At 48.4% G+C, this 26,070-nt stretch overlaps 8 protein-coding genes across 8 annotated transcripts; 3 read left to right on the top strand and 5 right to left on the bottom strand.

Annotated features, from left to right (window-relative positions):
* Positions 1 to 220: 220 nt before the first annotated feature.
* Positions 221 to 733, bottom strand: CLAFUR5_09934 (uncharacterized protein; the record flags this gene model as incomplete). Its single annotated transcript, XM_047909082.1, has 2 exons — positions 221 to 618; positions 676 to 733. The coding sequence occupies 2 exons, from the start codon at positions 731 to 733 to the stop codon at positions 221 to 223; spliced, it is 456 nt and encodes a 151-aa protein (XP_047764726.1).
* Positions 734 to 1,093: 360 nt separating this feature from the next.
* CLAFUR5_09933 (uncharacterized protein) lies at positions 1,094 to 1,378 on the bottom strand (the record flags this gene model as incomplete). Its single annotated transcript, XM_047909081.1, has 1 exon — positions 1,094 to 1,378. One exon carries the CDS (start codon positions 1,376 to 1,378, stop codon positions 1,094 to 1,096), a length of 285 nt encoding a protein of 94 aa, XP_047764755.1.
* Positions 1,379 to 2,324: 946 nt separating this feature from the next.
* On the top strand, positions 2,325 to 2,742 carry CLAFUR5_09932 (uncharacterized protein; the record flags this gene model as incomplete). Its single annotated transcript, XM_047909080.1, has 2 exons — positions 2,325 to 2,360; positions 2,404 to 2,742. 2 exons carry the CDS (start codon positions 2,325 to 2,327, stop codon positions 2,740 to 2,742), a joined length of 375 nt encoding a protein of 124 aa, XP_047764724.1.
* Positions 2,743 to 3,105: 363 nt separating this feature from the next.
* CLAFUR5_09931 (uncharacterized protein) lies at positions 3,106 to 3,728 on the bottom strand (the record flags this gene model as incomplete). The annotated part of the gene is made up of 2 exons (XM_047909079.1): positions 3,106 to 3,488; positions 3,542 to 3,728. 2 exons carry the CDS (start codon positions 3,726 to 3,728, stop codon positions 3,106 to 3,108), a joined length of 570 nt encoding a protein of 189 aa, XP_047764754.1.
* Positions 3,729 to 4,252: 524 nt separating this feature from the next.
* CLAFUR5_09930 (Phosphoacetylglucosamine mutase) lies at positions 4,253 to 5,896 on the top strand (the record flags this gene model as incomplete). The annotated part of the gene is made up of 1 exon (XM_047909078.1): positions 4,253 to 5,896. One exon carries the CDS (start codon positions 4,253 to 4,255, stop codon positions 5,894 to 5,896), a length of 1,644 nt encoding a protein of 547 aa, XP_047764723.1.
* A 480-nt stretch (positions 5,897 to 6,376) lies between these two features.
* Positions 6,377 to 6,862, bottom strand: CLAFUR5_09929 (uncharacterized protein; the record flags this gene model as incomplete). Its single annotated transcript, XM_047909077.1, has 1 exon — positions 6,377 to 6,862. The coding sequence occupies one exon, from the start codon at positions 6,860 to 6,862 to the stop codon at positions 6,377 to 6,379; it is 486 nt and encodes a 161-aa protein (XP_047764359.1).
* A 491-nt stretch (positions 6,863 to 7,353) lies between these two features.
* On the top strand, positions 7,354 to 9,606 carry CLAFUR5_09928 (uncharacterized protein; the record flags this gene model as incomplete). Its single annotated transcript, XM_047909076.1, has 1 exon — positions 7,354 to 9,606. One exon carries the CDS (start codon positions 7,354 to 7,356, stop codon positions 9,604 to 9,606), a length of 2,253 nt encoding a protein of 750 aa, XP_047764358.1.
* Positions 9,607 to 9,763: 157 nt separating this feature from the next.
* On the bottom strand, positions 9,764 to 12,603 carry CLAFUR5_09927 (C5a peptidase; the record flags this gene model as incomplete). The annotated part of the gene is made up of 2 exons (XM_047909075.1): positions 9,764 to 12,451; positions 12,505 to 12,603. The coding sequence occupies 2 exons, from the start codon at positions 12,601 to 12,603 to the stop codon at positions 9,764 to 9,766; spliced, it is 2,787 nt and encodes a 928-aa protein (XP_047764834.1).
* Between the last annotated feature and the right edge of the window lie 13,467 nt (positions 12,604 to 26,070).

Raw genomic sequence — 26,070 nt, 5'->3', positions numbered from 1 at the left:
ACGATTGCCATTGTGTCTACAACGCATCAATGCTGCTCAGAGTTTCGACTCTTTGTGCGAACTGCCCTTCGATACCACGGGCGACTACCAGGTACTGTGCGTGATAGACGCGCTTGACGTCCCACCCTTCGCGTCAACCGCCCGCTTGTGCTAAGCTTCCCTCCGTGCCATCTCAGCTAATGGTCTAAAAGCGACATTCGAGGTATGTGTGGCAGACCGTTCAAATGTGCTTGGTGCACCTTTTCGTCAGATCCGACTCGTCCTCAACGATACACTGCAGACAAAGACCCTCGCACTTGAGGGCGACCTTCTGAACTATGCTAGCGCAGGTGTATTTGGCAACCGAGCTCTTGGACCGGCCGGCAGAGACTGTTTCGACGCAGCAGGTGAGATCGTAGTCTGGCAAGTTCTCGATCTTTGAGAGTGCGGCTCCTAGGGTGTCCACACCCGCGGCTGAGAACTTCGGTGGCCAGGTCGTGTCACCCATTGTCTTCGCGATGCTGGTCAGGAAGCCAGCATAGTCCGTATCGTGGGAGTAGTATCTGGTACAAGTGGCGGCGCGGGTCAGCTCTTCGACCAATTCATTGCGCGCGGCTGTCCGGACCGACTCGATTGCGACTGCAAGACAGTTAGTGTTCTCCTTTTACCATCCCATAAGCAAGTGTGACCACATACCGAGTGTGACGAGAGGCACCATTGTTCTGCTCTCGGGCTCACGCAATGCGTCGAACATGGCGACCTTGTGTTGACGATGAGAATGTGTGTGAGTCGCTTGAAGTTGTATGCGTCACGCAGAAGGTATGCAGCCGTGGTGAAGGCCCACAGGGTCGCAGTATCCGAAAGATTGGAATGCCTGGTCTCCCAGCGAAGGAGGACTCCACTGAAGTACATACGTAAGGCGTCGCCGAGGCCGTACTTGTCGACTGTCACGGCGACAGCGAGGAGTCTGGAGAGGTCGAATGTTAGTAATAGGCGTACTGAAAACGCGTTGACTGCCAGGCACGGACAGTCTTAAGGCGTATCGCAAGCACGGGTGGCAAAGACAGTATCGCTGCCATCAAAGGGCTTAGAAGTGTCTATTGTTGGTGCGAACTTACGCAGCTTCCAGCTCTCTCTCATCTACAGGCTTGTAGTGGATGAGTCGACAGACATAGGTCATCGCTGTGCTGTCATCGTCCGGCATAAGGATCTCGACCGGACTGGCCGAGCTGCGCGGCTGCGAGCCTTCGCGGAAGTGAGGTCCCAGTAGCGCCTTGAGGACTGGTGATGCAGCGGATAGTATTGATGATGCGACTCGGATGCGTCTCTTGTCATCGTCGTTGCCGACGATCAGGATGACATCGCCATCAGCAGCGATATCTTCTTGGTCGGTCGCCATGGTGAGTGGTAGTAGGTTGGACGAGCCTGCAGTAGGAGGATTGACCGAAATGGACGTGTGGAGAACTAGTATGAGGCGGCAAACGCGGCGACCTCGTCCAAGAAAAGTTTGCTGCATTAGCGCGAGAATTAGCGAGCATGTGAAAGTGCATACCAGAGCCAGGTAAATCGATTTGATTACTTTGTGCCATGTCTACAGTACACGACAAGACATGATCGTTCAAGTGATCAGGTATGGCTTCTCTTTCAGCCACATCCATCGGATGGCTCCCATTGGTCAAGTATGCTTCTCGCATGTCTTCATCAAATATTGCACCTTCTCGCGAACGCATTGCAGGCAGTTGCCCTCGAAGTATCTGGCGACATGCTGACCAAGACCATTGACCTGAACCTTTAGTCTCCTACAGCAGGAGAACTTGGCTCGGGCCATGTGTCGACCTTGATCGATAGCAACTCGCAACGTAACTCGGTCTGGAATGTCAAGTGCAGGTGGTCCAATATCATGGAGTGCGCGGTAGCCAATATAGTCGTGGCGTAGACACCCAGGGCACGACGTGGCTGATGACAGAATGGAGGGCGGCCCGTCAGTGTCCACGAGCATGTTGCTAGCAAAGATCTCGACATCTTCGAAAAGAGACGCTGGGTTGGCGGTGTTCCACAGCAGCGTGGTGTCGTTCTCTTGGTCGTTTTCCATCATTCCAGTGAAGCATGATACTTCGATACCACAGTTGAAGGTGAATCTCGTCATCGTTCTTTCATGTGATCATCTTTCGAACCGGTGATGCAAGCACTGCGCCTCTCTGAGTCTTTCGAGTACAAAAGGCGACCTCATCTGTCCACATGTATTGTGCCGACCGCAGATTACCACAACATCTTCGCCTGGCACCACCAAGAAGTGTCGATATCGCGTCATTACGCATCCACCGCGCATCCAGTCATAAGTCACGATGTCGATTTCAGAGTCGCGAGCGAAACAAGTCAACGTAACGCACACCCACGACCATCACTAAGTTCTCCAGGTTCCAGAAGTGGTCGAGTATCAACAACTATATCCGCAAGCTCATCTCCACTGCACATGTGATCAGTGACGGAACCAAGACATACTTTCTCAACCTCACCAAAGACCTCATGGCCCTCACCCTCCGCCCCGACTCTTCAGGTAATCTTGCCAACGAGTGGCGTCGCGTTCTCCTCACAGTCCACGACCCCATCATGCGCTCTTTTCTCGGCCTCGACGACCCCGACGGTAACGGCGGCGATGAGAGGTTCAAGCGCATTGAGAACCTCTCGGACTACTTGAGGTACAGTGCCATTTTCTCGGAGGACCAAGTTGAGAGGACGGATGTTGAGGAAGAAGTGAGGTAATACGAAGAGGAAGAGAAAAGAGTTGCCGAAGCTGGAGGTGAGACCGACGCGCGGGTGAAGTGGTGAGACCAGGTGCAGCGCGATGCTGCCGTTCGGGGTCGAGTCTGTGGCGAGCGCAAGCTCGAGACAGTCGACAAAGGTGATGGTGGCGAGAAAGCTTTCCTGTGAGTGTTGGAGCTGCGTAGTGGTCGTACTGCACGAGGGAGGTCAGGGTATAAGGCGTTTATTCGCCTGAACTATACATGAATCCAAGGACACAGTAGTCTCCGACTATCTGTGCCCACTGGTGCCCACTGAACAGCGACCTCGCCATGGTCTCTTATCAAGACACACTTTATACAAAGCCTCTGCGTCCCTCCTTCATCACTTCGTCCATGCCTCGTTCCACCCACCCCTTGGCGGCGTCTCCGTCTGTATCCTCGCATACTCAATCGGCACCTCATCCCAAATTTCATTCTTCATCATCGCGATTCTATACAGTCTTCCCATCTCCTTGCTATCTCCCTCTATCCCTACTCTCTCCCGCTCCTCCGCTGTCATCCCCCGATCGTCTATCTTCCGCAGCTCTTCGCACGCGTAGTACATACTATTGTACTGACGTTCCAGCTCGCGTTCACGATTCGTGCGCAGGGTGTCCTGGAAGCGGTGCCATGCGCGGTGGATGGTCCAGTGGCGGAGGGCGCGGTTGCGTGAGAAGCGGAGCGGGCGGGGGGTTAGGGGGTGTTGGAGGTGGTACCGGATTTGGACTATGCTGTGTGAGCGAGGGACTGATAGTAAGGGATCGATGATGTTGTCTTACCAATCCTGGGATCCTTCTTGACGCCGCCTTGATTCCTCTTTTGGAGCTGTGATGTGCTGGAAAAGTGTGCGGTCTGCTGCTGTGTTTGCGCCAGACATCCTCGTGCTGTCCATGGTAGTGTGTCTGATCGTATCGCGGGCGAGAAGAGCCGTAGGAGAGACATTGATGGGGTCTTCATTGCTGCCATTGCTGTGGTCGATGTGATGTGCCTTGACCGGGTTGTTGATGGCCGGAGGTGTCGTTCGCTGTTGTGCTAGGATTATACTAGCGTGAAACGACACGACAGAACCCTGCACTTCTAGCGTCATATGGCGAAACGTGGGGACTACTTTTGGCGGGCAGGAACGAACGAGCACTTTCACTTTCTATTCCTGTCCCACAGCTGCCACAACACAGCCTGCCTGCCTGTCTGCCTGCCTGTCACGAGCCATTGCTGTAGCTATTGCTCGTGGCACATACTAATAGCATCAATAGCTGCTTCGAACATAACTACCACATTCACCTCGAGTCACCCGCCGCATCACGACAACAGCTGAGCGTCTGGCGCAAGTGCTGTGATATCGGCTTCGAGACGCAGACTTGGTGCCTCCTTCCGTACACGAGCAGACACTGTGCTGCACCTGCCCACCTACCTCATACCAGCGGAGAACAGCTCCCTGAGCTCCTTCCACCACTCAATCACCCACCGTCACCAGCGCATCACCGCCCACGATGGCAGCACACGCCCAAGCCATTGAGAAGGCAGTCAAGGACTACCCTCGCCCAGGTGAGGTCAAGCAATTCACCTATGGCACAGCTGGCTTCCGCACCAAGGGCGACTGGCTCGACCATGTCATGTTCGGCATGGGTCTGCTCGCAGGCCTGCGCTCCCGCAAGCTCGGCGGCCAGACCATCGGAGTCATGATCACAGCCTCGCACAACCCGGCAGAGGACAATGGAGTGAAGCTTGTCGACCCTATGGGTGAGATGTTGGAGCAGGAGTGGGAGCAGTGGGCCACACACATTGTCAACGGACAGACACCAGCGGAGACGGCCGAAGCACACAAGACAATTGCCGAGAAGCTCGGTGTTGAAGTCAACAGACCTGCCAACGTCATCTACGCACGCGATACCCGTCCATCGGGCGTGAGACTCGTCAAGGCACTCGAGGCTGGTCTGAAGGTCACCGGCGTCGACTACAAGGACTTCGGCATCCTCACCACCCCACAGCTTCACTACCTCGTACGTGCCACCAACACTCAGACCGACAAGAACCCATATGGCGAGGTCTCGGAGAATGGATACTACAAGAAGTTGGCTGCTGCCTTCAAGACGGCCATGAAGTATGTCAAGCCCACCAGTGCGGTCACCGTCGACTGTGCCAATGGCGTGGGTGCACCGAAGCTGAAGGAGATGCTCAAGCACTTGCCAGAAGAGGAGACTGGTCTCAAGGTCACCATTAAGAACGACAAGATTGAGCAGGCAGAGGTGCTCAACAAGGACTGTGGTGCCGACTTCGTCAAGACTCAGCAGAAGGTGCCGGCTGGTTTCAACGGCAAGGCTTTTGATCGCTGGTGCTCGTTCGATGGAGATGCCGATCGCATCGTCTACTACTTCAACGAAGAGGGCAGCGTCTTCCGACTGCTTGATGGAGACAGGATTGCTACATTGGCAGCATCGTTCCTTGGTGAGCTCGTGGAGAAGTGCGGCTTAGCTGACAAGATCAAGCTCGGTGTTGTGCAGACAGCCTACGCCAACGGCGCCAGTACTCGCTTCGTGGAGGAGCGTCTCAAGCTCAAGGCTGAGTTCACCAACACCGGAGTCAAGCACCTACACCACGCTGCTACTCGCTACGACATCGGCGTCTACTTCGAGGCCAACGGCCACGGTACAATCCTGTTCTCAAACAACGCTCTCAAGACGATCTACAAGCAGGAACCAGAATCACCTGCTCAGCTCGAGAACCTGGAGATACTCCGCGCTTTGACTGATCTCATCAACCAGACTGTCGGCGATGCCATCTCGGACTTCCTTCTCGTTGAGACCATCCTTGCTCACAAGGAGTACACGGTCAAGGAATGGCTCGCAACATACACCGACATGCCGAATAAGCTCGCCAAGCAGAAAGTCCATTACCGTGGCGACTATGTCACCGTTCCGGGCACCGCCGAACAGAAGCTCAAGTACCCCCAGGGTCTACAGAGAGACATCGACGCCGAAGTCGCCAAGTACAAGAATGGTCGCTGCTTCGTCCGCGCCTCGGGTACCGAGGAGGCTGTTCGCATCTACGGTGAAGCCGCGGAGGCGTACGACGTCGACCACATGGTACAGACTGTGGCAGACCTCATCTTCCTCAAGAGCAGCTCAGGCGTATAGAATCCGTATGGCACAGTCTGGTCGGAAGATGATTACTTACAGCCCGAGGGTGGTATAGGCTATGCTGAAGGCATTGACGGTCCCAATGCTAGCTCAGCAAACTCATTCTTGGTGGGGAGTATGGATGGAATGAGGCTGGGCCATTGAACAGAAAAGGCCTACCCTACTCATTTGCATAAGCGACGGAAGTTTTGGCGTTGGCTTGCAAGTGTACGTTCGCAAGACATGGGGCGCATTGGATGGAAGCGGATACTGATACAGAGTGGCGCTATGAAGTGATGACGAAAAGCAAAAGTTTGTGATATGCCTAAGAGCTTTGGCCGGGCTGAAAGATGAGGGTGATGACATGGCAGATAGTGAGACTGAACCAAAAGCTGTGCACTTATCCCCCTTCGTGGGTTCTGGATTGTTCTCATATACCTCGGAAGTTTTCCTGTTCACCTTGATTCGCGAGTCCGCATCTATCAATGGCTCGTCGCTTCATCCGCTTCGATTACCACCCACACCGTCGTCGAGCTCGACCTCACCCTCAATACCCTTGCTCAAGATCCCATTTGCCAGATCTAAGATCGCCGAGACCTGCTCGACTTCCTTCCCTGACTCGAACACCATACCTGGAACGAACAAAACTGACCATGCGGCGTGCGCGAGCTTTTCGGCATACACTGGGTCTTCGACGTCCATGATGCAGGCGGACAGTGCAACGAGCTTGGCGGCTTCGAAAATATTACTACGTGACTGGCTGTCGGGAATGGTGATCATGACCTTGCTCGTCGCGGCTTCGCGGAGGGTCAGGTAGCGAGATAGTCTGCGGGCGTCAGTGGCGGAATGTATGCAGAAGTATGTGAGCTTACCGTTGTTTTGCGCGTTCGTGATTGGTGGGATGGCATGAGTGTGGTGTGTGCTACGGACAGGAGGAAGGATGGCTGGGGAGATCGTGCTGTTTCGAAGATGTTTTACGGGCATGGTCACTGTTCACGGCAGTGATTCAACTTCAATACGATTACCAAAACGATTAGAAGGCACATTGAGGTGTGCGGAGCGAGATGTGAGCATGGAGTAAGATACGACGGGGTGCCTCCAGCCTGCGATACGGGAGCACTGGGCGTTTATTCGCTGTATTGCTCACCCTGGGTAACGACACTTTCTGGCATACTATCGTGAGCGTGACTGCGGCGCGGCGCGGCGCGACAAAGTGAATCAAAGGCGGACGCAATGACTCGGGAGGGCTTGTGAAGCTTCTTTGTTGACAAAGCGCGAGACAATAGACAAAGAAGCGGCTCTCATTCACCTGGAATTACGCACAGCCGACGCTAGCCAATACCCCTATCAAACTTTAATTTCGGAAATACAACTTCACGCCCGACTTTAACGAACTTCTTCCTCCTGACATCAACATCGCGTGTCGCGAATTTCGGAAACATCACTGTCGCATGGACGACAACAACACTTTCGACATGGACACCGACCGCCGAAGCGCGCAGAATAGCGCCCCGGGCAACACCACCACCACCACCACCACGCCCACTCGAGAGGTGCCGTCGGTATTGGGCAAGCGCGGAGAGCGCACGACATACGTGAGCGATATGAGGGACATGACCGAGATACAAGCACAGAAGCGTCGCAAACTTGGACACGTGGAGGGGAAGCAGCAGACCGAGGCATTGTCAGAGTCCAAAGCATCAGCTCAGACAGAGGAGGGGAAGCAGGAGGAAGAAGCACTCGGGGCGCCAATTACGTCGCGCCAGGCACACTCTCAAAGCCAGCACAAGCAGCGATCAGACGTAGCTGCCGACAACGCGCCACCGTCTACAGCATCCGCGCAGAAGGAGAAGGGAGGCGAAGACGAGCAGCGCGCAGAGGAACCTCTCGACTCGCCTGCCGATCTTCATGGTGTGCATGATTCGGGCGACCTAGGAGACGATGACTCCGACCTTTTTGAAGAGCTATTTGGGGAGCGCGACGAGCAGTACGAGGAGAGCTCGAGTGGCCAGGTCACTACAGGTGACACAGCAGCATCTCACCCGCGAGAATCGGTCCAGGAAGCCGACCAAGCGCAAGCAGCACCAAAGGCTGCAATCGTCGAGGACGAAGTCAATGCGAAGGCTGAGTCCCCCGAAGTGCCAAAAGCGCGGCAGCCAACAGGTGCCGTCCATGAGAGCATCTTTGAAGAATTTCTCAATCGCGTCGCGAAGCATGAACAGGACGTGAAGAATGGGATCGAGGAAGCTGGGAGCGAGGAAGAGAAGGATGATACCGAAGGCGAGGTGGATGACGCCAAGAGTGAGGACGAAAATGTCGAGGATGAGGAAGAGACTCCGCGAGCCCGCACAGAGCAGGACACAAGCGACGGCACAGCCGGACCTTCGCCACCATCGCAAGAGCGTCCAGGTTTCAAGCGCAAAGCGAGTGAAGGCCTTCCAAGCGAAAGCGCCTCGAAGAAGCGACGTGACTCGACTCAGACCACCCCTCAACCAGCTACGCAGGCTGACGGTGCGACTGGAGAGCCAGAAGCAGCACAGCACAGTAGTGACGCTGAAAAGGCAAGAGAGGCCTACTTCATTTATGAACGTGAGAAGCTCGAAGCATTGAAGGCTGGCAGCAAAATTCGTATCACAGAACTCGCAGCGGATATCAAGGACGCGGACCAGCGATACTCCGACTCCATACAGACTATGAAGACAGCCGCAGAAGATGTTATGGAGGCAGAACGCCGTCTCGAGGCAGCAAAAGAAGATGCTAGAGCTGCAGAGGCAGCTGTAGTGACAAGAAAACGTGAGGCTAATGGGATCAAGTTCCAGCTTAAGAAGGAGAAGACCAATCTGCAGGGCCTTGAGCGTGAGAGCAACGAGCTGAACGCGAGGGCTTTCCGTGCCATGCCAGGACAAACCCCTAGGAATCCGAAACCTGGATTCCGTGGCTTCTTCTTCGGTAATGCTCCTCCACCTGAGCAATCTGGTCGAGCCAAGAAGGGACATCAGGCCCCAAAGATCGAGAAGCCACATGCTGGGTTTGGTGCCTCTTCATTCGGGACTGCTCCCACCCCTGGGCAGTCCGGCCCATCTGCATCAGGCACACAGCCAAAGCCAGCCTTCCTCAGATCATCGTGGGCGAACTCGAACGCGAACGCTCGCTCAGACCCCTTTGCAGGCAGCAGTGACTGGGGCATGCCAAAGCAAGAACCACGATTTGGCTCGAAGCGCTTTCGCTCACGCCAGGAGCGTAAGAGCTCAAACGAAGACGACGATTACGAAGCGCAAGACGAGGACAAGGCAGATATAGCAAACAGGCGAGCAGAGAACAACGGCTATCAAGGCCAGGCGCGGCAAGCTCCGCCGCCGCCGCCGCCACCAGCAACAGCCACAGCAACGACTCAAGCTGCTGCACTACCAGTGACGGTACCGACCATGGCTGTGCCTTCGGCCGACATTGACGAATACAACTACGCCTGGAGTGCTATCATTTCAAGCCCAGGTGCAGGATCGCAGACTACACTTCCTTGTCCTCTCAAAGTACTCGACAATGCAGGTCTCAGAACCGAGCTTCGGGGGAGGATCTCCTCAGTACGTAACGCCGCGGACTTCTCCACCAGAATAGAGCTAAACAGAGCCATCAGCGATATGCATACTTGGACTCTGGACAATGTCGTCACGATGCTCACCAAGATCTTCTTCTTCGATGGGTTTTTTGCCGGGCGAGTAGGGTTCTAGTCCATTTTCTGACGTCCTCGAGAAGCGTAGAGCAATCCTACCTTCTTCATTAGGCAATGATGTATCGTGTTGTGGAGACGTAGTGTATCAATGGAAAGGTTGGTCGCGCCAAAAGAGTTTGACCAGCTTCCTGGTGTTTTACATTATCTTACTTAGACTAGAAGTAGATAAGGTTGAACTGTACTGTCTTCGTACAATCCAAGACGCTTCCCAACGTCCGACTCGTACAGATTTGTAGACAATAAGATCCCGAAATAGCTAACGACCCATTCGTAAGTTTTCCTGCCCAGAGTAATCGACGTGGAACAATTCGAGAGAAACCTCCAGCAATCTGTGTACCATGCAAGTCAACTGGCACAGACAGGGTGCTGTTTGCGTTCGCGCTGGTCGATACGCTTGAACATGTCTCTAGAAAGGCGACGGCATGTGGGCTGATCATTGCTACTTGTATATTGATCATTGGGTACATCACTTCACTGCTGAGGTCAAACCCCGGATTGCCAGATGCTGGTAACCGGAACGTCGTATTAGCCGCTGCTGGCTGTATAATGGAGTTTGGATTGTCACTGTCAATGTACCTTGCAGCGGCCAGAAACGTGAGGTTCCAGTTTGGTGGTAGGGTGGATACATCGCCGATACGACAGCCTATGCCTCCACAAGGTAAGCTGAGGACGCCGTCATGGCTGCTGTTGATCTTGATGTAGCCACTATACAACGGACATGTCTTTTCATCTGCCACATTTGCAAGGTTTACTTCAGCGTGTATCACTGCTGAACCTCCTGAGGGTAGATGCAGCGATGACGGCGTGAGATCAACCAGAGCTTGGTCTCCACTGCGCGTATGAGCGAGGAATTGTGCTGTGGCCTGGTCGGAAGATGCGGGGTCTTCCGCAAACGCAATGATGTGCCTGCGCGAGTCCAAAGTGTCTACAGTAGCGGCTGGAACGTATTGTAGCTCGTAGGAGGCACTTCTGTCGCCTAGATTGGTAATGGTGAATGTGGCAACCCGATAGAACTCCGTATCGTTAAAATTCAGGAACGAGACTGATATAGCCGTCCGAGATTCTAGCGCTGCGACCATATTGACCAATCCACCTCCTTGTTGCCAGACCGGAGCTAACAAATTGTCGTATGATTTATTGCCATCACTGAAGGGCAGAGGAGTCGCAGTGTGAATCAGCGCTCGTACAATGTCCGGAGCTGCCCAGTCGGGATAGACCGAACGCAGTAGCGCAATGCAGCCAGCTATGTACGGTGCAGAGATAGAAGTCCCGGTATAGGTACCAAACCCTCCTGCAGATCTAGGTACAGCTGACCAAACGCTCCCACCAGGCCCCAAGATTGACGGAAATGTGGAAAGATCTCCAGTCGGCCCCCACGATCCGCCGGTGTACAACGATCCCGCAGGATACAACGGGTTGTATCGTGTGCGAATTTTGGGTAGCAGCGTGAAATTTGAATCCATCTCCAGGATCACGTTGTCTGCTTCCGCAAAGATATTCGCCAGTTTTAGACCAGTCTCAGCCAACAAGGACCCGCAACCGCGTATGCCATGAAAGGTATTGTCGTAGAGAAAGATATCCCAGCCGTCTGTAGGTGTGTTGTCATAAATCAACACGTAAGCTGCCCCATGAGAGAGAACATTGTCAATTTTTTGCTGGAAAGCGCATCCGCCCCGACGTATTAGCACAATATGACCTTCAAGATCATCAGGTAGGCCAAGGTCAGCTGCATGGTCTCCGCAAGCATCGTTCGGTATCGATGCGTTAAGTGACAGGACGTACAATCGTAACGACTGAGGAAACCGGGACGGAAATGACGGTTGCCATTCGAACATGAAGGAACGCTGCTCGCCAGCTACCCAGTAAGTCGCTTGTGCCATGGGGTTACTTCGTATGACGTGAATGCTGTGTACAGCGCCAGCAGAGACCGCTCCAGCTGCAGCTGCTGGGGAGACGGCTGAGAAAGGGCCTGCCCATCCTGTGTTGCCTGCAGATACGACACATAGCGTCTGGCCTTCTTGTACTATCCTGCGGATTATATCGGAGACTAGTTCGCTTGGATACGGGCCATACCCGTTCGCCAAGGATAGGGATATAACATCAACCCTCCTCGAGTGGGCTAGCAGCAGCGCTTCGATCAAGATCTCATCGTCGAACCTGTTTACCTCCAGGCAGCCCGCCACCCTATAATGATCGAGAGCTGCTCCAGGGGCAACTCCAACGAAGCCCACCGATTGCTGTCGGCCTACGATAAGAGCCGACGTGTGCGTGCCATGGATCTCGCACTCGGTGTATGTGTCGGAATCAGGTTGCGGAAGATTCGCTCCTGGTACGAAGTCGTCGCCTACAAAGTCCGTAGTATACCGCAAGGGGGAAGACCGGTCACTGGTTGCCGCGAAGACTGGGTGCAGGTAATCTAATCCGACGTCGATGACAGCAACAGAAGCCCCGTGGCCAACAATACCCCTTTTGTGCAGCTCATGAACACCCGTAAGTTCGTGGATGGCTCGGAGTTCTGACTTTGTATGCTGTCCTTGCGAGCTTTCATCTCCTGCACTGTGCGTTGGTAACAGCGGCGACAGAACAGACCTAGCTGCTTGCGAGATATTTCCATAACTTCTCTGCGAAGACGCACCAAGGTCCCAAAATCTCAAGAAGTCTGGAAACTCGAGCCGTAGACTTTCTTCAATGTTCCGCAATGTAATGCGATCGATTCCTTGGTGTTCTAGGACCAGGCCCCAGAATATCGGACTACCCCGGAAGCAGTGCTTGACAACAGGTGGACTTCCATCTAAATACTGAGCAGCAATGTTATGTAGTAGGTCTTGGAAGCTTTCGATGTTCTGTCATGAAGATTCGTAAGTAGTTGATGCTATAAGAGACCCTCTTCACCTACGCTCGAAGGTTGAAGCTCTGCAACCAGCACACCAGACAGAACGCCTGCTACGAAAGTGACAGTACAGACGGCAAGGTAGGTGGCCAGCCGGTAGAACATCTGATCCCAAGCAGTCTAAGCCTTTGTCCCCAGCGTATCACCGTGGTGGGGCTCAAATAAGTAAATAGAGGGACACGAAGAACGTGGTGAACGATTGTTGAAGTAACAGCATTTTTGACGCATGGTGGCATAAGGCTTGCCCTTGCATTTCACTTGGCTTCACCCCCAGACGAATCCTACCACTCTACAAGGCAGTGTTAATAAAGCCAAAGGAGATGAGTCGCGGGTATACAGCCAAGGCTGTGCCCTGTCCAGTTCATCTCGCCCAAAGGGCGAGTCAACCTGGCGCCAACGCGATTCGCGATTGTAGCGGGATGCAGCTGAATTAGAGCACTTCAATCCCTCACATCCCCTCCGGAATGTTTCAGAGCATATGTTCGGGCAGGCGAAATGCACGATGTGCGGCTCTAGACTGCAAAGCCGGATTTCGACGCTTCTAGAACGCTTGCAAGAATACTGGGCCTAGCCCTGAAATTCGTCGCGCCGACGCGCTCTTACCTTATTTTGTAGTAGTAGCGTATTTTCTTAAAATATAGCTATATATAGTAAATAAAGCCTTAATAGATCGATATTATCGTAATCCTAAGTATTGTTTAATATCCTACTATACCGCCGTTCCTACGTAGCTCGAGTATCGCGCGATCGAGCCCTCTACCTATTCCTTAGAGCTTACTACCGCGTCTTTCTAAACTACCTTATTATCTAAATCGCCTACTATCTCTTAGACCTATACGTCGAAGCCTTTAAAAGAATAAGGCTACGCTCGCTATATTAGAGCTATAATTAAAGGCGCAATAGGCGCGTAAAACTATACCCCCGATTAGCAATAGTTAAGAGGCTAGTAGGCTCTTTATATCAGCGATAAAGGAGGATAATCGGAAGGATCTAAGCGTTATTAAGAAGGTAGATAAGGACTTCTTTAACGACCTATTAACGGATAAGCTTACTAACGATAACGGGAGTAGTCCTCTAAAGGAGCTAACGCTTCTACCTACTACGCTACCTTCTAGCGATATTAAAGAGGTAGATAATATCAAAGCCCGTAAGGCTATTACTTATTATAAGCGTAAGATTAAGGCGGAAGAAGCTACTACTTACGTAAAGTACTCTTATTACGCTCGATATATTATTAATAAGTCTACTATTAACGCGAAGGTAGATTATAAGCCTACTCGTAATACTATAGCCTAGAAAGGCCTAAGGAGGAATATCGCTAATAACGCTACTACTAAGAAGATTATTAATACTACTATTAAGAGTAATAAGAGACTAGTAAGATTAATACCTATACCTATACTAAAGAGACCTCGTAAGTAGACTATTATTACGCTAGTTATACCGTTAGAGCTACGTTTAGTAGCGCGGAAGAGCGCTAAGATACCTTTGCGGAAGAAGTATTTACCTACTCTTCCTTTCTCTCTTTACTAGATAATAGAAGACGCGGACAAAGCTTACGGTATCTTCGAGTTTAATATTAAGCTATCCGTACTATTAAAGAATAAGGCGGTATATAGCAATACTTAGACCTTTAAGAATAATACCGAGGTATTACTACTCTCTCGTATTAATAGCTAGATTATAGCTTTACTATAGTAAGAGAAGCTTATATCTTTACGGACTACTATTACCGTTAAATTCGAGAGATATTCGGCTACTAATATATATAGATAGATAGATAGATTTGTCATTCCCCTATTCTAGGACCCTATTCGGCCTATATAGGTATATATCTATTATCACTCCCAGGAAGCATGGGACAGATACAACCAGGCAACCAGAGACAAGAAGGCCCAGATCAAGAGGGACAAGATGCTGGAGTGGAGGTCAACAGTTGGATCCATTACCCAGAATCCTGAGAAGATGTGGAAACTAGCAAAGTGGGCAAGACAACCCACATAGGACAGAAACATGCTGCCCCAGTTTCCAAACATTGAAGACCAGGAAGGAGTAATCCAACACACTCTCCCAGGAAAGGCACAGGCATTGGGGAAACATTTCTTTGGCACACAGGTAGAAGCTGACCTGCAGGATCTGGAGGGCAGTATGTATCCAACACCACTAGAGCAATCCTGCACAGTGGGAGAGGGAGAGATCAAGAGTATCATTAAGAGACTCTCAGGAAACAAGGCCCTAGGACCAGATGGGATTCCAAACTTGTTCATTAAGACATGCAAGGACCAGATCTCCCCTGCACTGTCAAACATCTTTTCACAGTGCATGGCCCAAGGACACTGCCCTAAACACTTCAAGGAGTCACTGACTGTGGTCTTGAGAAAACCACAGAAAGAGGACTACACAAAGCTAAAGGCATACAGACCTATTGCCTTGCTCAACACACTAGGCAAACTCCTGGAAAAGATCATAGCAGAAAGGCTGACAAACCTAGCTAAAGAACATAGAATCCTTCCTGAAGAACAGATAGGAGGCAGGAAACAAAGATTAACACTAACAGCTGTAGAACTGATCATAGAGCAGATCAAGACCCTGTGGCACTTTGGGAACAACAAAGCAGCCACACTCCTCTTACTAGACATATTAGGAGCCTTTGACAATGTCTCACACCAGAGGCTGATCCACATCCTGAAACAGAAGGCTATCCCTAACTGGACAGTCTAGTTCATCCAGTCCTTCCTTAGAGGCAGAACTACAAGACTAAGACTGGGCAGATACAAATCTGACAGCATGCCTACAGAGACAGGAATCCCACAGGGATCAACAATGTCTCCAATCCTGTTTCTCCTCTTTATGGCAGACCTACTAGCAAAGCTAAACTCTAGAAACACATCAGCCTTAGGGTTTGTAGATGACACAAACATCCTAGCCTGGTCAGACAGCACAGAAGAGAACTGCAGAATCTTGTAGAAGAAACACAAGGAATGTGAGGAATAGGCCAGGAAACATGGAGCCAGATTTGCCCTAGAGAAGTATCAACTTATCCACTTCAGTAGAGCTAGAAACAGACACAATATGCAAGCCCTAATCACCATTCAGGGACACACAACAGAACTCTCAAGTGAATTAAGGGTGCTAGGAATATGGCTGGATCCAAAGCTCAGCTAGGGGCCACAGGTCAAGAAAGCATAGGCAAGAGCAGACAACAACAGGCAATCAATTAACAGGCTTACAGCCTCCACATAGGGAGCCACATTTGCGAAAGCAAAGGTTATGCACAAGGCCATTGTGAAGCTAGCTATGCTATATAGAGCCCAGATCTGGTCAGCCCAAGACAAGATCCCAAAGAGAATTACAGATCCTATCAGTAGAGCCTAAGCCTCCTGTCTGAAAAAGGTGCTTGGAGCATATAAGTCAACTCTAACAAGGGTGGTCGAAATGGAGTCTGGCTCCCTACCAGCCAAGCTCTACCTTCAAGGGTTGAGATACTAGTATGCAGGAAAAACGTCTGCATACCCAGCCTAGCTAGTAATCTAGAAGGCAGTCAACAAAATCAGGAGCCAGTGCACAAGAAGGCACAGACAAGCAAGACCCAATCCAGCCCCACAGAAGCAGCAGGACCTACAGAAGTTCAAAGAACTAACAGAACAGCTGCACCTAGCCCAGCAGGAACAGGACAGAGGGGCTCAGGGGAGAGGATCAGCAGCCAGCTAAGGGAAGAAGCAACAGTCTCTAGCTAAAAGGATGGCAGGACTCCTCTGGAAGACTGAATGGACAAGAACCCCACAGAGGCCAGGAACCCTAAAGGCACTCCAACAGTTTGGTAGCCACAACTACCTACTGTACTCAGACCTGACTAGGTCAGAAGCAAGCATAGTAATACAAATCCGCTCTGAACACATCGGAGTCAGGGCATACCTGTATCAGAGAAAAGTCCTAGGTATCGAAGACAAGAGTTGCCTATGCGGCTACCTGTCCCAGAATGTCGAACATAGACTTCTGGTTTGCAAAGAATGGAGTACAGGGAGAGGTAAATGGAGGGCAAGGGCAAGGAACAGAAACTTCTAAGCCATAATCAGCAATAAGGGAGACCTCTAGAGAATTACGAGGTGGATCATCCACTAAGGATTTTTGGAGCAGTTCTCTCTTACTAGGGAGACAGAGAGATGGATTGAGGAGAGAAAGAAGGAGGAGGAGAGCAGGAAGAGGGGGACAACTCCAGGGTTGCAGACAAGGTAGTCAGAGGCTAACCACCATGACACTAGTGCACCCTAATAGAAGGAAAACTAAGAACTCATGGCAAGGAAGCTATTCGAGAAGGAGAGGAGGTTTTTACCTAGGAACAGGTTTCCTACCTTATGTAGTAACATATATAGACATAAACCCGTATAGGCCGGAGGGCACCATAACGGGTAAATGAATCATCTATCTATCTATCTATATATACGTTATATATCCTTAGGTATAAGCTTAGCCTATTCTTAGTAGTGAGATTAAAGGTAGTAATACCTTGTTAAAGTCTCGTTCTAGGGCTAATCTTAAAGGAGAGAAGAGTCGAGTCACGTAGTAGTATTCTTTAGAGAGGCTAAGGCGGGCTAAGAGTGAAGTACAATAATTGGAGTAGAGGTCGTATTCTAATCAGTAAGATAGTAATATAAGTTAGACGCCTCGAACCTATAAGGGCTTCTTAGCGTTCCTAAATATAAAGGAGACATTACTATATCTTAGCTCTAATATCGACCGTTCGACTAAGCGATTGGTCGTCTAGTCGTCTAGTCGCCTAGCCTTACGTGTTCGACTATGTAAGCCTACCGTAGTCGTATACGTGATCTGTCCGCGTCCGAGGCTAAAGCGATTAGCCCTCGTCTTCCGTTTCCTATATTCCTAGTATATATCCTACGAGACTCTCTCTCTCGTTCTTTAAAAACCGTAATACTATCCCCCTCTTAGCTAAGCTCGTCCCGAGTCTTATCTTCCTAGTATATATCTCTTCTTTCCCGTGTTATAAGTAGGGAACCGCTAACCCGTCGAGAGCGTCGAGAACGTTAAGCGCTAGGTATCGAATCCGAGGGTCGTAAAATACTATCTCTATATACTAGTTGTTAGAGGGCGCGAGTTCCCGAAGGGAAGGGTCGTCTAGAATACGTAGTAGATATCCGATTTAGGTATTACTCGGAGTACGTTTAGAAAGATATAAAATATAACATAACTATTACTTAGACTAAATAGGAGAGGTTACGGAATTAACGTCAAAAGCTTAAGCGGGAGCTTAACGAGACTAAAGAGAAGGTAACTAAGGCGATGTCGAAGGTATATCGTCTTCGAAAACAATTAAGCGTTACTAAGGAGCGCGAGGAGAAGGCGATCGTAAAGGACTTCGAGGATTTACGGAAACTTCTACTCGAAGGTATAGAAGCGTTATCTACTCCTTCGTCGTGTCTTCTCGTTCCTAAGAGTACTCTAGAAGAATTAGGAGCGGTCTTCTAAATACCGATCTCTTCGTAGGAGGAGATATCGTTAATTCCTAACGATACTCTCTAGGCCTATCCGATTCTAGAGGAGGCCGTCGCGTCTTCCTCGGATCCGGGTCCCTCTAGTTCCTAAGTATGTTTTTTCTTTTCTTCTAGTGTATTCCTAGATCTTCTATTAATAGTTATATAGGTTTTCTTCTAGTTTCTAGGTATTTTCTAATTTATCGTATCCTTTCTATTTAATAAGGTATCGCTAACCTTTCTTTTATAGGATTTCTTCGACTTCGAATCCGTCTTCCTCCTCTAGTCGGAAGTAGAAGGTTTCTTAGTATAGCGTCTTAGGGTCAGCTAGTTCTAATCTTAATACGTAGAATACTAGGTAGATTTTTGCGTCCTTTAGTAATCGTAGTCGATAGTTAACTAGTCCTTATAGTTCTTTAACGACAAATAGTCCGACTTTTATATATTCTAGTTTTTTAGTCTTTCTTCGCGTTCTTAGATTCTTAGTAAGAAGATAGACCTTATCCCCCTTTTTAAGCTAACGTACTATTTGTCGTTTCGCTCGTAAAAGCGTAAGCTATTACTATATCTTTATAATTATGCCCTATACGAATTCGTAGAGTTGTCTTAAGTCCGCTACTACTACGATAGCTCTATCTACTTAAGGATGTTCTCCTCTATTACTAAATAACGTTAGGTACTTCCCGAAGTTAGCGAAGAATAGTGTCTCGCCCGTTGTTTCTAATTTGTAATTATTAAGGGCTAGTTATACTATAGGTAGGAGTAATACCTAATTATCTTACGTATAGTTTACGTAGTATCGGAGGTATTGTTCTAGGGTTTAGTTTACTCTTTCCGTCTATCCGTCGGTTTACGGGTAGTATACTATTAATAGCTTATATTATATACTAATCTATTATATTACTACTATATATCCTATAGGACGGGATAATAAACAAAGGGGCGATAGCGTCGTAAAAGTAAAGAGCGCCCTCGAAGGGCGGCAAACAAAGGGAGACGCGTAGAGCGACGACGCGCCCGGGAGAAACGGAACACGGAGACTATCTACTATAACGACTACAATAACTATAAGCTACTAACTAGAAGAACTAGTATACGAAACACGGTATAGATACGGTAGAATATACCGCGATTATATACGAAATTATAGCTACCCTCGCGAGCGCTAATCTACCCTACGAACGCGCGATCCGTAGCCTCCTCGAGAGCTTAGCTAAAGCGATCTAGGAGCTACTACGGGCGACGAAGGCGCTAGCGCTAGTAAAGGAAGTGACGAACGCGGACCTCCTACGGGAGATCTAGGCGCTAGGAAGAGCTAGGCCGGCGATATATACCTAAGCGGCTATAGTAGCCGTAGAGTAACTAACGTACCGCGTTAGGCTAGTTTAGCGCGAGGTCACGATATATATAGACAACCGTAAAGAAAAAGAGCGGGTAGCGGTACTATCGTACTAACGCCTCGTAGAGTAGGCGCGCTTAGCTAGTAAGTGAGACATTATTATAGCCTAGAAGCTAAAGAGTAGAGACGTACGCTATACGTTCGTAACTATAGCGGGGAGACCGACGCTACTATAGAGCGTAGCCTAGGCGGTCGAAGTACTAAACGCGAAGAGCGTAGCGCCGGTCGCGCTAGTATACTAGGCCCTTATATACGGTATCCGAGTTAATACCTTCTAGTAGATACTAGCCCGGTAGCGATAGGAGAGGCTATCGTAAAGGATAACTAGGCTGCTATCCTAGGCCTCGTTATTACCCGGGCGTACTAGCTAAAGAAGCCGGAACGAATAGAGCGGAGATACTCGTCGCTCGTACTCGGTTTTAAGAATAATAGTTAGAGGATCTAGGCTATAGAGAAGGGACTAGTCCTAGCCTACTCGTACTACTACGTTAAAAAGTACGACTATACCTATATAGTGACCTAGTACTTCCGGTACTAGGGATTTGGATATACTATAAAGTATTATCGGTAGGAGACCTACTACGGCTACTATACGAAGGTATATAATACCCGCGAATACCCCTAACCTAATATAAGTAAGTACGCTAACTACGGCGGGGACTATAAGGCGTAGATATACGGATATAGAGTAAAGAGGTAGGTAGCGGAATAGGCAGTAGGAGCGCGCCTAGGTATACGCTAGGAAAGAGGAGGAATAGTGATAGCGATAGTACTATACCGTCTAAGAGTCGACGCCGACGGCTTCTAGCCGGTTATATATAGGAGTAAGAAGAGGCGGCTAAATAGTAATAGACGCTTAATATACGGAGCGGACCGACTAGTACTTACCGACCCCCGGGCTTAGGGCCTCGGATAGACGCGCCTCGATACGACGATATTCCGCCCCTATAGAGGTAGCGCGCCCTTACCGGTAGCTACGCTAGTAACGCCGACCCCGCGATAGGATAGTAAAGGCGAGGGCGAGGGCGACGAGGACGATAATATAGTAGTAAACCTATAAAGGTAGAATAGGGAACTATAGCTAATATAATAGTCTAACTATATATAGTACGCTTACCTAGCTAACTATCGTATAGTATAACACTAATAAGAGTAAGGACAAGGCCTAGAAGCTATCCCTTAGCCTACTATACCCTAGCCGGTACTATATAGCCGCTATCTAAGAGTAGTAGATAAGCGGGAAGACGATACTCGTAGACCCGAGATACTACCTTATAGTACCCTAAGGTAACTAGCCGGTAGCGCGGGTCTACTTCTACGTAAGTAAAGAAATCGCGATAATAACGTAGACGACCTATACCTACTCTAGCGATATAGCCTATCTACGGCTACGCCTCGCCGACGGTAAGATAGTAGCTATCTATAACGCCTATAACCCGTACTTAGTACCGGGCTCGATAGAAGATAATAGCTAGTCGGCCACCCTCTACTAGCTCTAAGAAGCTCTCTAAGAGGAAGCTAATATATATATCCTAGTCGGCGATCTTGACCTCTACTACCTAAGATAGGGAGGCGATAGCGTACTCTCGGCCTATAGCGCCGTAGACGCGCTTATTAGTCTAGTAGAGGTATCCGGCCTTAGCCTAGTACTACCCGTAGGTACGGCTACGTATTAGTAGAAAAACACGACCTAGACGATTAACCTAACCTTCGTAATATAGTAGATAGCCTAGCGGACTATCTTCTACGATACGGACCTAGAACTCGATACCGGCTATCTAGACTACCTAGCTATCTATACGACGTTCGACGTAATATATCTATAGGCGCTACTAGCCCTCGAACTACGGCCTTAGTAGAAGAGAGCGGACTAGAAGGAGATTAATAAGGTACTATAAGAACGAATAAAGGCTCTCGTACTACTAGTACCCCTCCGTCTAGAGGCGGAAATCGACGCGGCGGTAAGGAGCCTATAGTAGTATATAGTAGGATTAATCCGGGATAAGATCCCCTATACCCGACCCTCGAAGTACGCGTCGCTAGCCTAGTCGTAGGAATACGTAGACGTAGTCCGTATAACGGTAGCGGCGTAGCGCCGGTAGAACGAGATAAAATAGGACGCTATATACGCCCGATACCGCCGACTAGATAACGAGAAGAGTAGGATTATTAGGCCCTAGGGTAGTACTACGTAGCGTAACGCCGTCCGCGAAGTTATAGGAGACCGAAGTAAGGTCTAGAAGCTCGCTAAGTAGGCGCGTATAAGGAAGCGAGAGACGCCGCTACTACTACTATAGTTCCTACCTATCTATAATAGGTAAGGGGTCCTCTAGGAAGCCTAGTAAGGTAGAGCCGACGCGCTAGTAGAGGCGTTCTTCCCTCCCCCGGTTACTACCCGACTCGACGATATCGAAGGCTTTATATACCTAACGGAGCTCGAGACTAGCTAAGAAGTAACGGAGGCGGAGGTACTAATAGTACTAAAAGCGGCGCTACTAGATAAGGCCCTAGGACTAGACAAGATCCCTAACCGTTTCCTTAAGTACTACCGCTAGACGCTCGTCCCGTACCTCGCGGGGCTATTTACGGTATACCTCTAGTAGTTATACGTACCGACCCCCTTCCGGTACTCGAGTATAGTCGTCCTCCGTAAGGAGGGTAAGGCTAGATACGACGTTAGGAAGGCCTACCGCCCGATAGCCCTACTTAGTACGATCGGTAAGGCGCTAGAGCGTATCGTAGCTAATTATATCTCTAAGCTAGCCGAGGAGTACTAGCTCCTCCTAGCCGAGTAGATAGGAGCCCGACTAGGGCGGTCTACGACGACCGCCCTAGAACTCGTTACGGAATAGGTTTATATAATCTAGGTAATACGCCGATAATAGGTCGCTACCCTACTATCCCTTAATATCTCGGGGGCGTTCGATAAGGTTTCCTACGCCCGACTACTCTATAACCTCCGGGCGAAAGGTTTGCCTAGCTAGCTCGTCGCGTTCGTTAAGTCCTTCCTTAGTAACCGGTCTACGTAGCTCGTACTAGGGGAGTAGTATAGAAGACTAACTACCCTAGTAAGTAAGGGCGCGCCTAGTAACCCTAGGATAGCTTACGCGTAGGTATATATACTTGTCGGTCCGCGGGCCGTAAAGTATATATAGTAATCCAAAAAAAGATAATAAATCTGAAAATTTCAGATTCCCGTATCTTCGCCTTATAGAGAGATTCTTCGTAAATCCTAGCTTCCTACTAAGGTCGCCTCCTAACTATATATATCTTAGTAGTACCCCTATATACCCTTACTACGTAATTAACCGTTAAAGGTTAACGAGATTCGACGCGCAAATTTCAGGGTCTAAAGGGGGCCCTTAGCTTGTTAATATATCCTCCCCTATTACGAAACTGCCCCTAGTTTCACCTCCGCTACGCTAATATAAACTAAGAAACTATACCTACAAGTTATACGTAAGGAAGGCGGATCCGGCGTCTAGTTAAGTAGTTAGTCTAGAGATATTAAGGAGATCGTAAATTTATTCTATAAGGGGCTAAGGAGGCTAAGTCAAAGTCAAGTCTTCGTAGTAAGCCTACTCTTAAATTAAAGATATAGCCTAGAAATTAGTTAAGTACGCTAGAAACTAGGTACTAGAACTAGAAGCTAGTTAAATTAAGGTTAGAAACTAAAACTACTAAGTAAACTCCTTACGCCTAAGAAAAAGAAATAATAGAGTCCTATCCCTCCTTCGACCTAAATCCTAGTAAATTTGGCTATCTCCTCCGTAGTAAGGACATAAGGCCGTACCTATAGTCTCGTCGGCTTAGATTCTAGTTCCGGAAGTGTAGTAGCTCTATTAATGCCGATTAGAAGTATATCGTCATCCTCTTTGTCGTTAGATTTAGATATAGTAGGTCTGTTCTTGTTCGGAAGATCGCCTTTTTCGATATTCGCGATATCAACCCTATCCTCTAGCGCTATAATGTCTTCAGCTTTAGGAAGATCAAGCTCTAGGTCCGGTCTTAACTATAGGATCAGCTTTAGGTTCTCTCGGGCTTATATACCCTTTAACCTCGTACTATTAAGCTCTTCGAGGACGTATATACTAAACCCCGAGTACACCTTAGCTATACGATACGGACTAAGCTAGCGGTAACTAATCTTTCTAGATAGGTCATCCTTATATAGCTTGTCGAACTTGACTATAAGATTCCCGACCTAGAACCCCTAGAAGTTAATACTACGTTTAGTATTAAGGTATTCCTTACTTAGGGTACGAAGCCTTACTCTTCGTAACTATAACTCGTAAAGACTTATATCCCGTACCTATAATTAACGCGCCCGAATAGCTAATAGCTCCTCTATTAATCTAATAGATCCCTATTTATAGTTCGCCTATATTAGGTATTCTACCTCGATCGGGAGGATAGTACGATAGCTATATAGGACCTCCGCCGGAGTTATACCCGTAATTCTAGATACCGTAGTTCTATTAGCCTAAAGTACCGTAGCAATCTATCGTTCCTAGGACTTATAGGTGTTCTTAGTAAGCTTAGCTAAAGTAGCTAGAACAGGTCGATATCCTAGTTCTATAGTTATATTTAACTAGGTAAGATCCGGATATACTTAATACCTATACTAATAAGTATCCTCTCTACCTCCCCTTTGTTAATACTAGCGTTATTAAGCATAATCTTATAGTAGTATCTATACCGGCTAAATACTATCTCGTATAAGAACTTAGTAATCGCCCGTAAATTTAGAGGCTTCTATACGACCTTCGCCTTAATCTACCTACTTAGAGCTTCTCGGGCGATAAGTAAGTACCCGTTTCTATATATATAGACGGGATCGTAGTACTACCTCTCTTCTATAACCTACTAAGTCGATAAGTGTATTTCTCCTACTCTCTAGTTACCTTCGCGAAAGTTATAAGGAATATAAGTCCTTACCTAATTCGATACGTCGGAGAAGTAGCCCTCCTAGTAATACCGGCTAGTAATAAGATTATATACTAGCTCTATACTCCGGTAACTATACTTTTTATAACAGTGCATTACGATCTCTTTCTATACATTGTTATTGTCTACTACTAGCTACATCGGTGTACCCCTTCGCCGCTAATAAAATAAGAGCTTATCTCTTAAGTAGTACCGAGGACTCTTCTTAACGAGGTTTCGATACTTAGCCCGGGTAACCCCTTCCGGTCGTGTTCGATATACTAGAATATAAGCTATAAGCTCGGAATTACTAGGGTTAGAGGAGTCGTTTAAGCTCTAGAATAACGGGGAAAGTATTAACTAGCTCGGCGTAACGGAAGAATTTGTCGTTAATTATCTTATTAATATTATCGTTAGGTTCCGTAAGCTCCTTAGCTATAGGTAGTTTACGAGATAGTACATCCGGTCCGGAGTACTTCTTCCTATCGACATGCCTTACTTTAAAGGTAAATAGCCGAATCTAAGTAATCTACCTTACTATTATAGAGTTTAGAATGTCGGATACTAACCGATTTAACTACTATACTAGCGTTTTAGTATTAACTTCGAGAATGAAGTCTACTCCTGCGAGGTAGCGCTACACCTTCTTAAGGCCCTTTAGTACTCCGAGGCACTCCCGCTTTCCTATATCGTACTTAGCCTCGTTTATGTTCTAGGTACCGCTCTTATACCTTACTAGGTGTCTTCGTCGAGTATTATCTAGTAATTCCTACGATATTATATAACCCTACCTAATACTACTCGCGTTAATAGAAACGAAGATCCTACTAGCTCCTAGGGCGTAGGAGATAGTTACTAACGCTAGTACTATTACTAAGAATCTTACTAGGTTCTCTTTCGAGAACTACTTATTCTTAGTCTAGATAAACTCGACGTCCTTCCTTAAAAGCTTATATATTAGCCGAGCGACGATTACAAACTAGGGACCTAAATCCGGAAGTAAATATAGATCCTATTATAAACTCGAACGTCCTTTACGTACTTTAGGGTTAGCTAGTCTAAGATCTTAGCTACTACCTTAGGATCTAGATAGCGGCCGCTCGGGCTAGTAATAAAGCCTACGATCTTTAGGGTCTTATAAAGCCACTACGACTTCTCCCCTACGACTACCGCTCCGGCCCTCTCTAGGTTCGTAAGAACAAGATTAAGGTATATAATGTGTTTTACGACCTATTATCGAAGGCTAGGCTCTACCTTAGCGTTACTATAGTCCTTAGTAGGACCTTTTACGCCGATATCGTTAAGAAATAGTTTTGCTCGGTAAGAAATATAGTCTATTAACACCTTAGTTACTACCCGTACAAACTAAGTAACTAAGTTCGTCGTACCCTATAGTAACGTTATATACCGTATAAGCCTAAGAGGCGTTATAAAGGTCGTTAAATCTCGGCTGCTTTCGTTAAGCGTGATCTAGTCGTACCCCGAAAACAAGTCTACTAAAGAGGCTACTCTATACCTAGTAAAGTCTTCCGAGAACCCGTCCGTATCTAGGGGAATGTTCGTATCCCTTATCGTCACCTCGTTTAAGAGTATAGCGGAGTTAATCAACCTATATAGTAAAGCTTTACTATTTAGCTCGACCTTCTTCGCTACTTAGAACTAAGTATTCGTATAAGTACCTTGACTATACTTAAGAATTCTATTCTTAATTCGAGCGCGGATTATCTATTCTTTAATCGCTCGTAAGCTTAGGTATAA

The sequence above is a fragment of the Fulvia fulva genome, chromosome 7 (assembly GCF_020509005.1).
Source record: "Fulvia fulva chromosome 7, complete sequence".
Classification (NCBI taxonomy): domain Eukaryota; kingdom Fungi; phylum Ascomycota; class Dothideomycetes; order Mycosphaerellales; family Mycosphaerellaceae; genus Fulvia; species Fulvia fulva.
The sequence above is the reverse complement of the archived record's forward strand: the minus strand, read 5'-3'. Positions and strand labels throughout refer to the sequence as shown.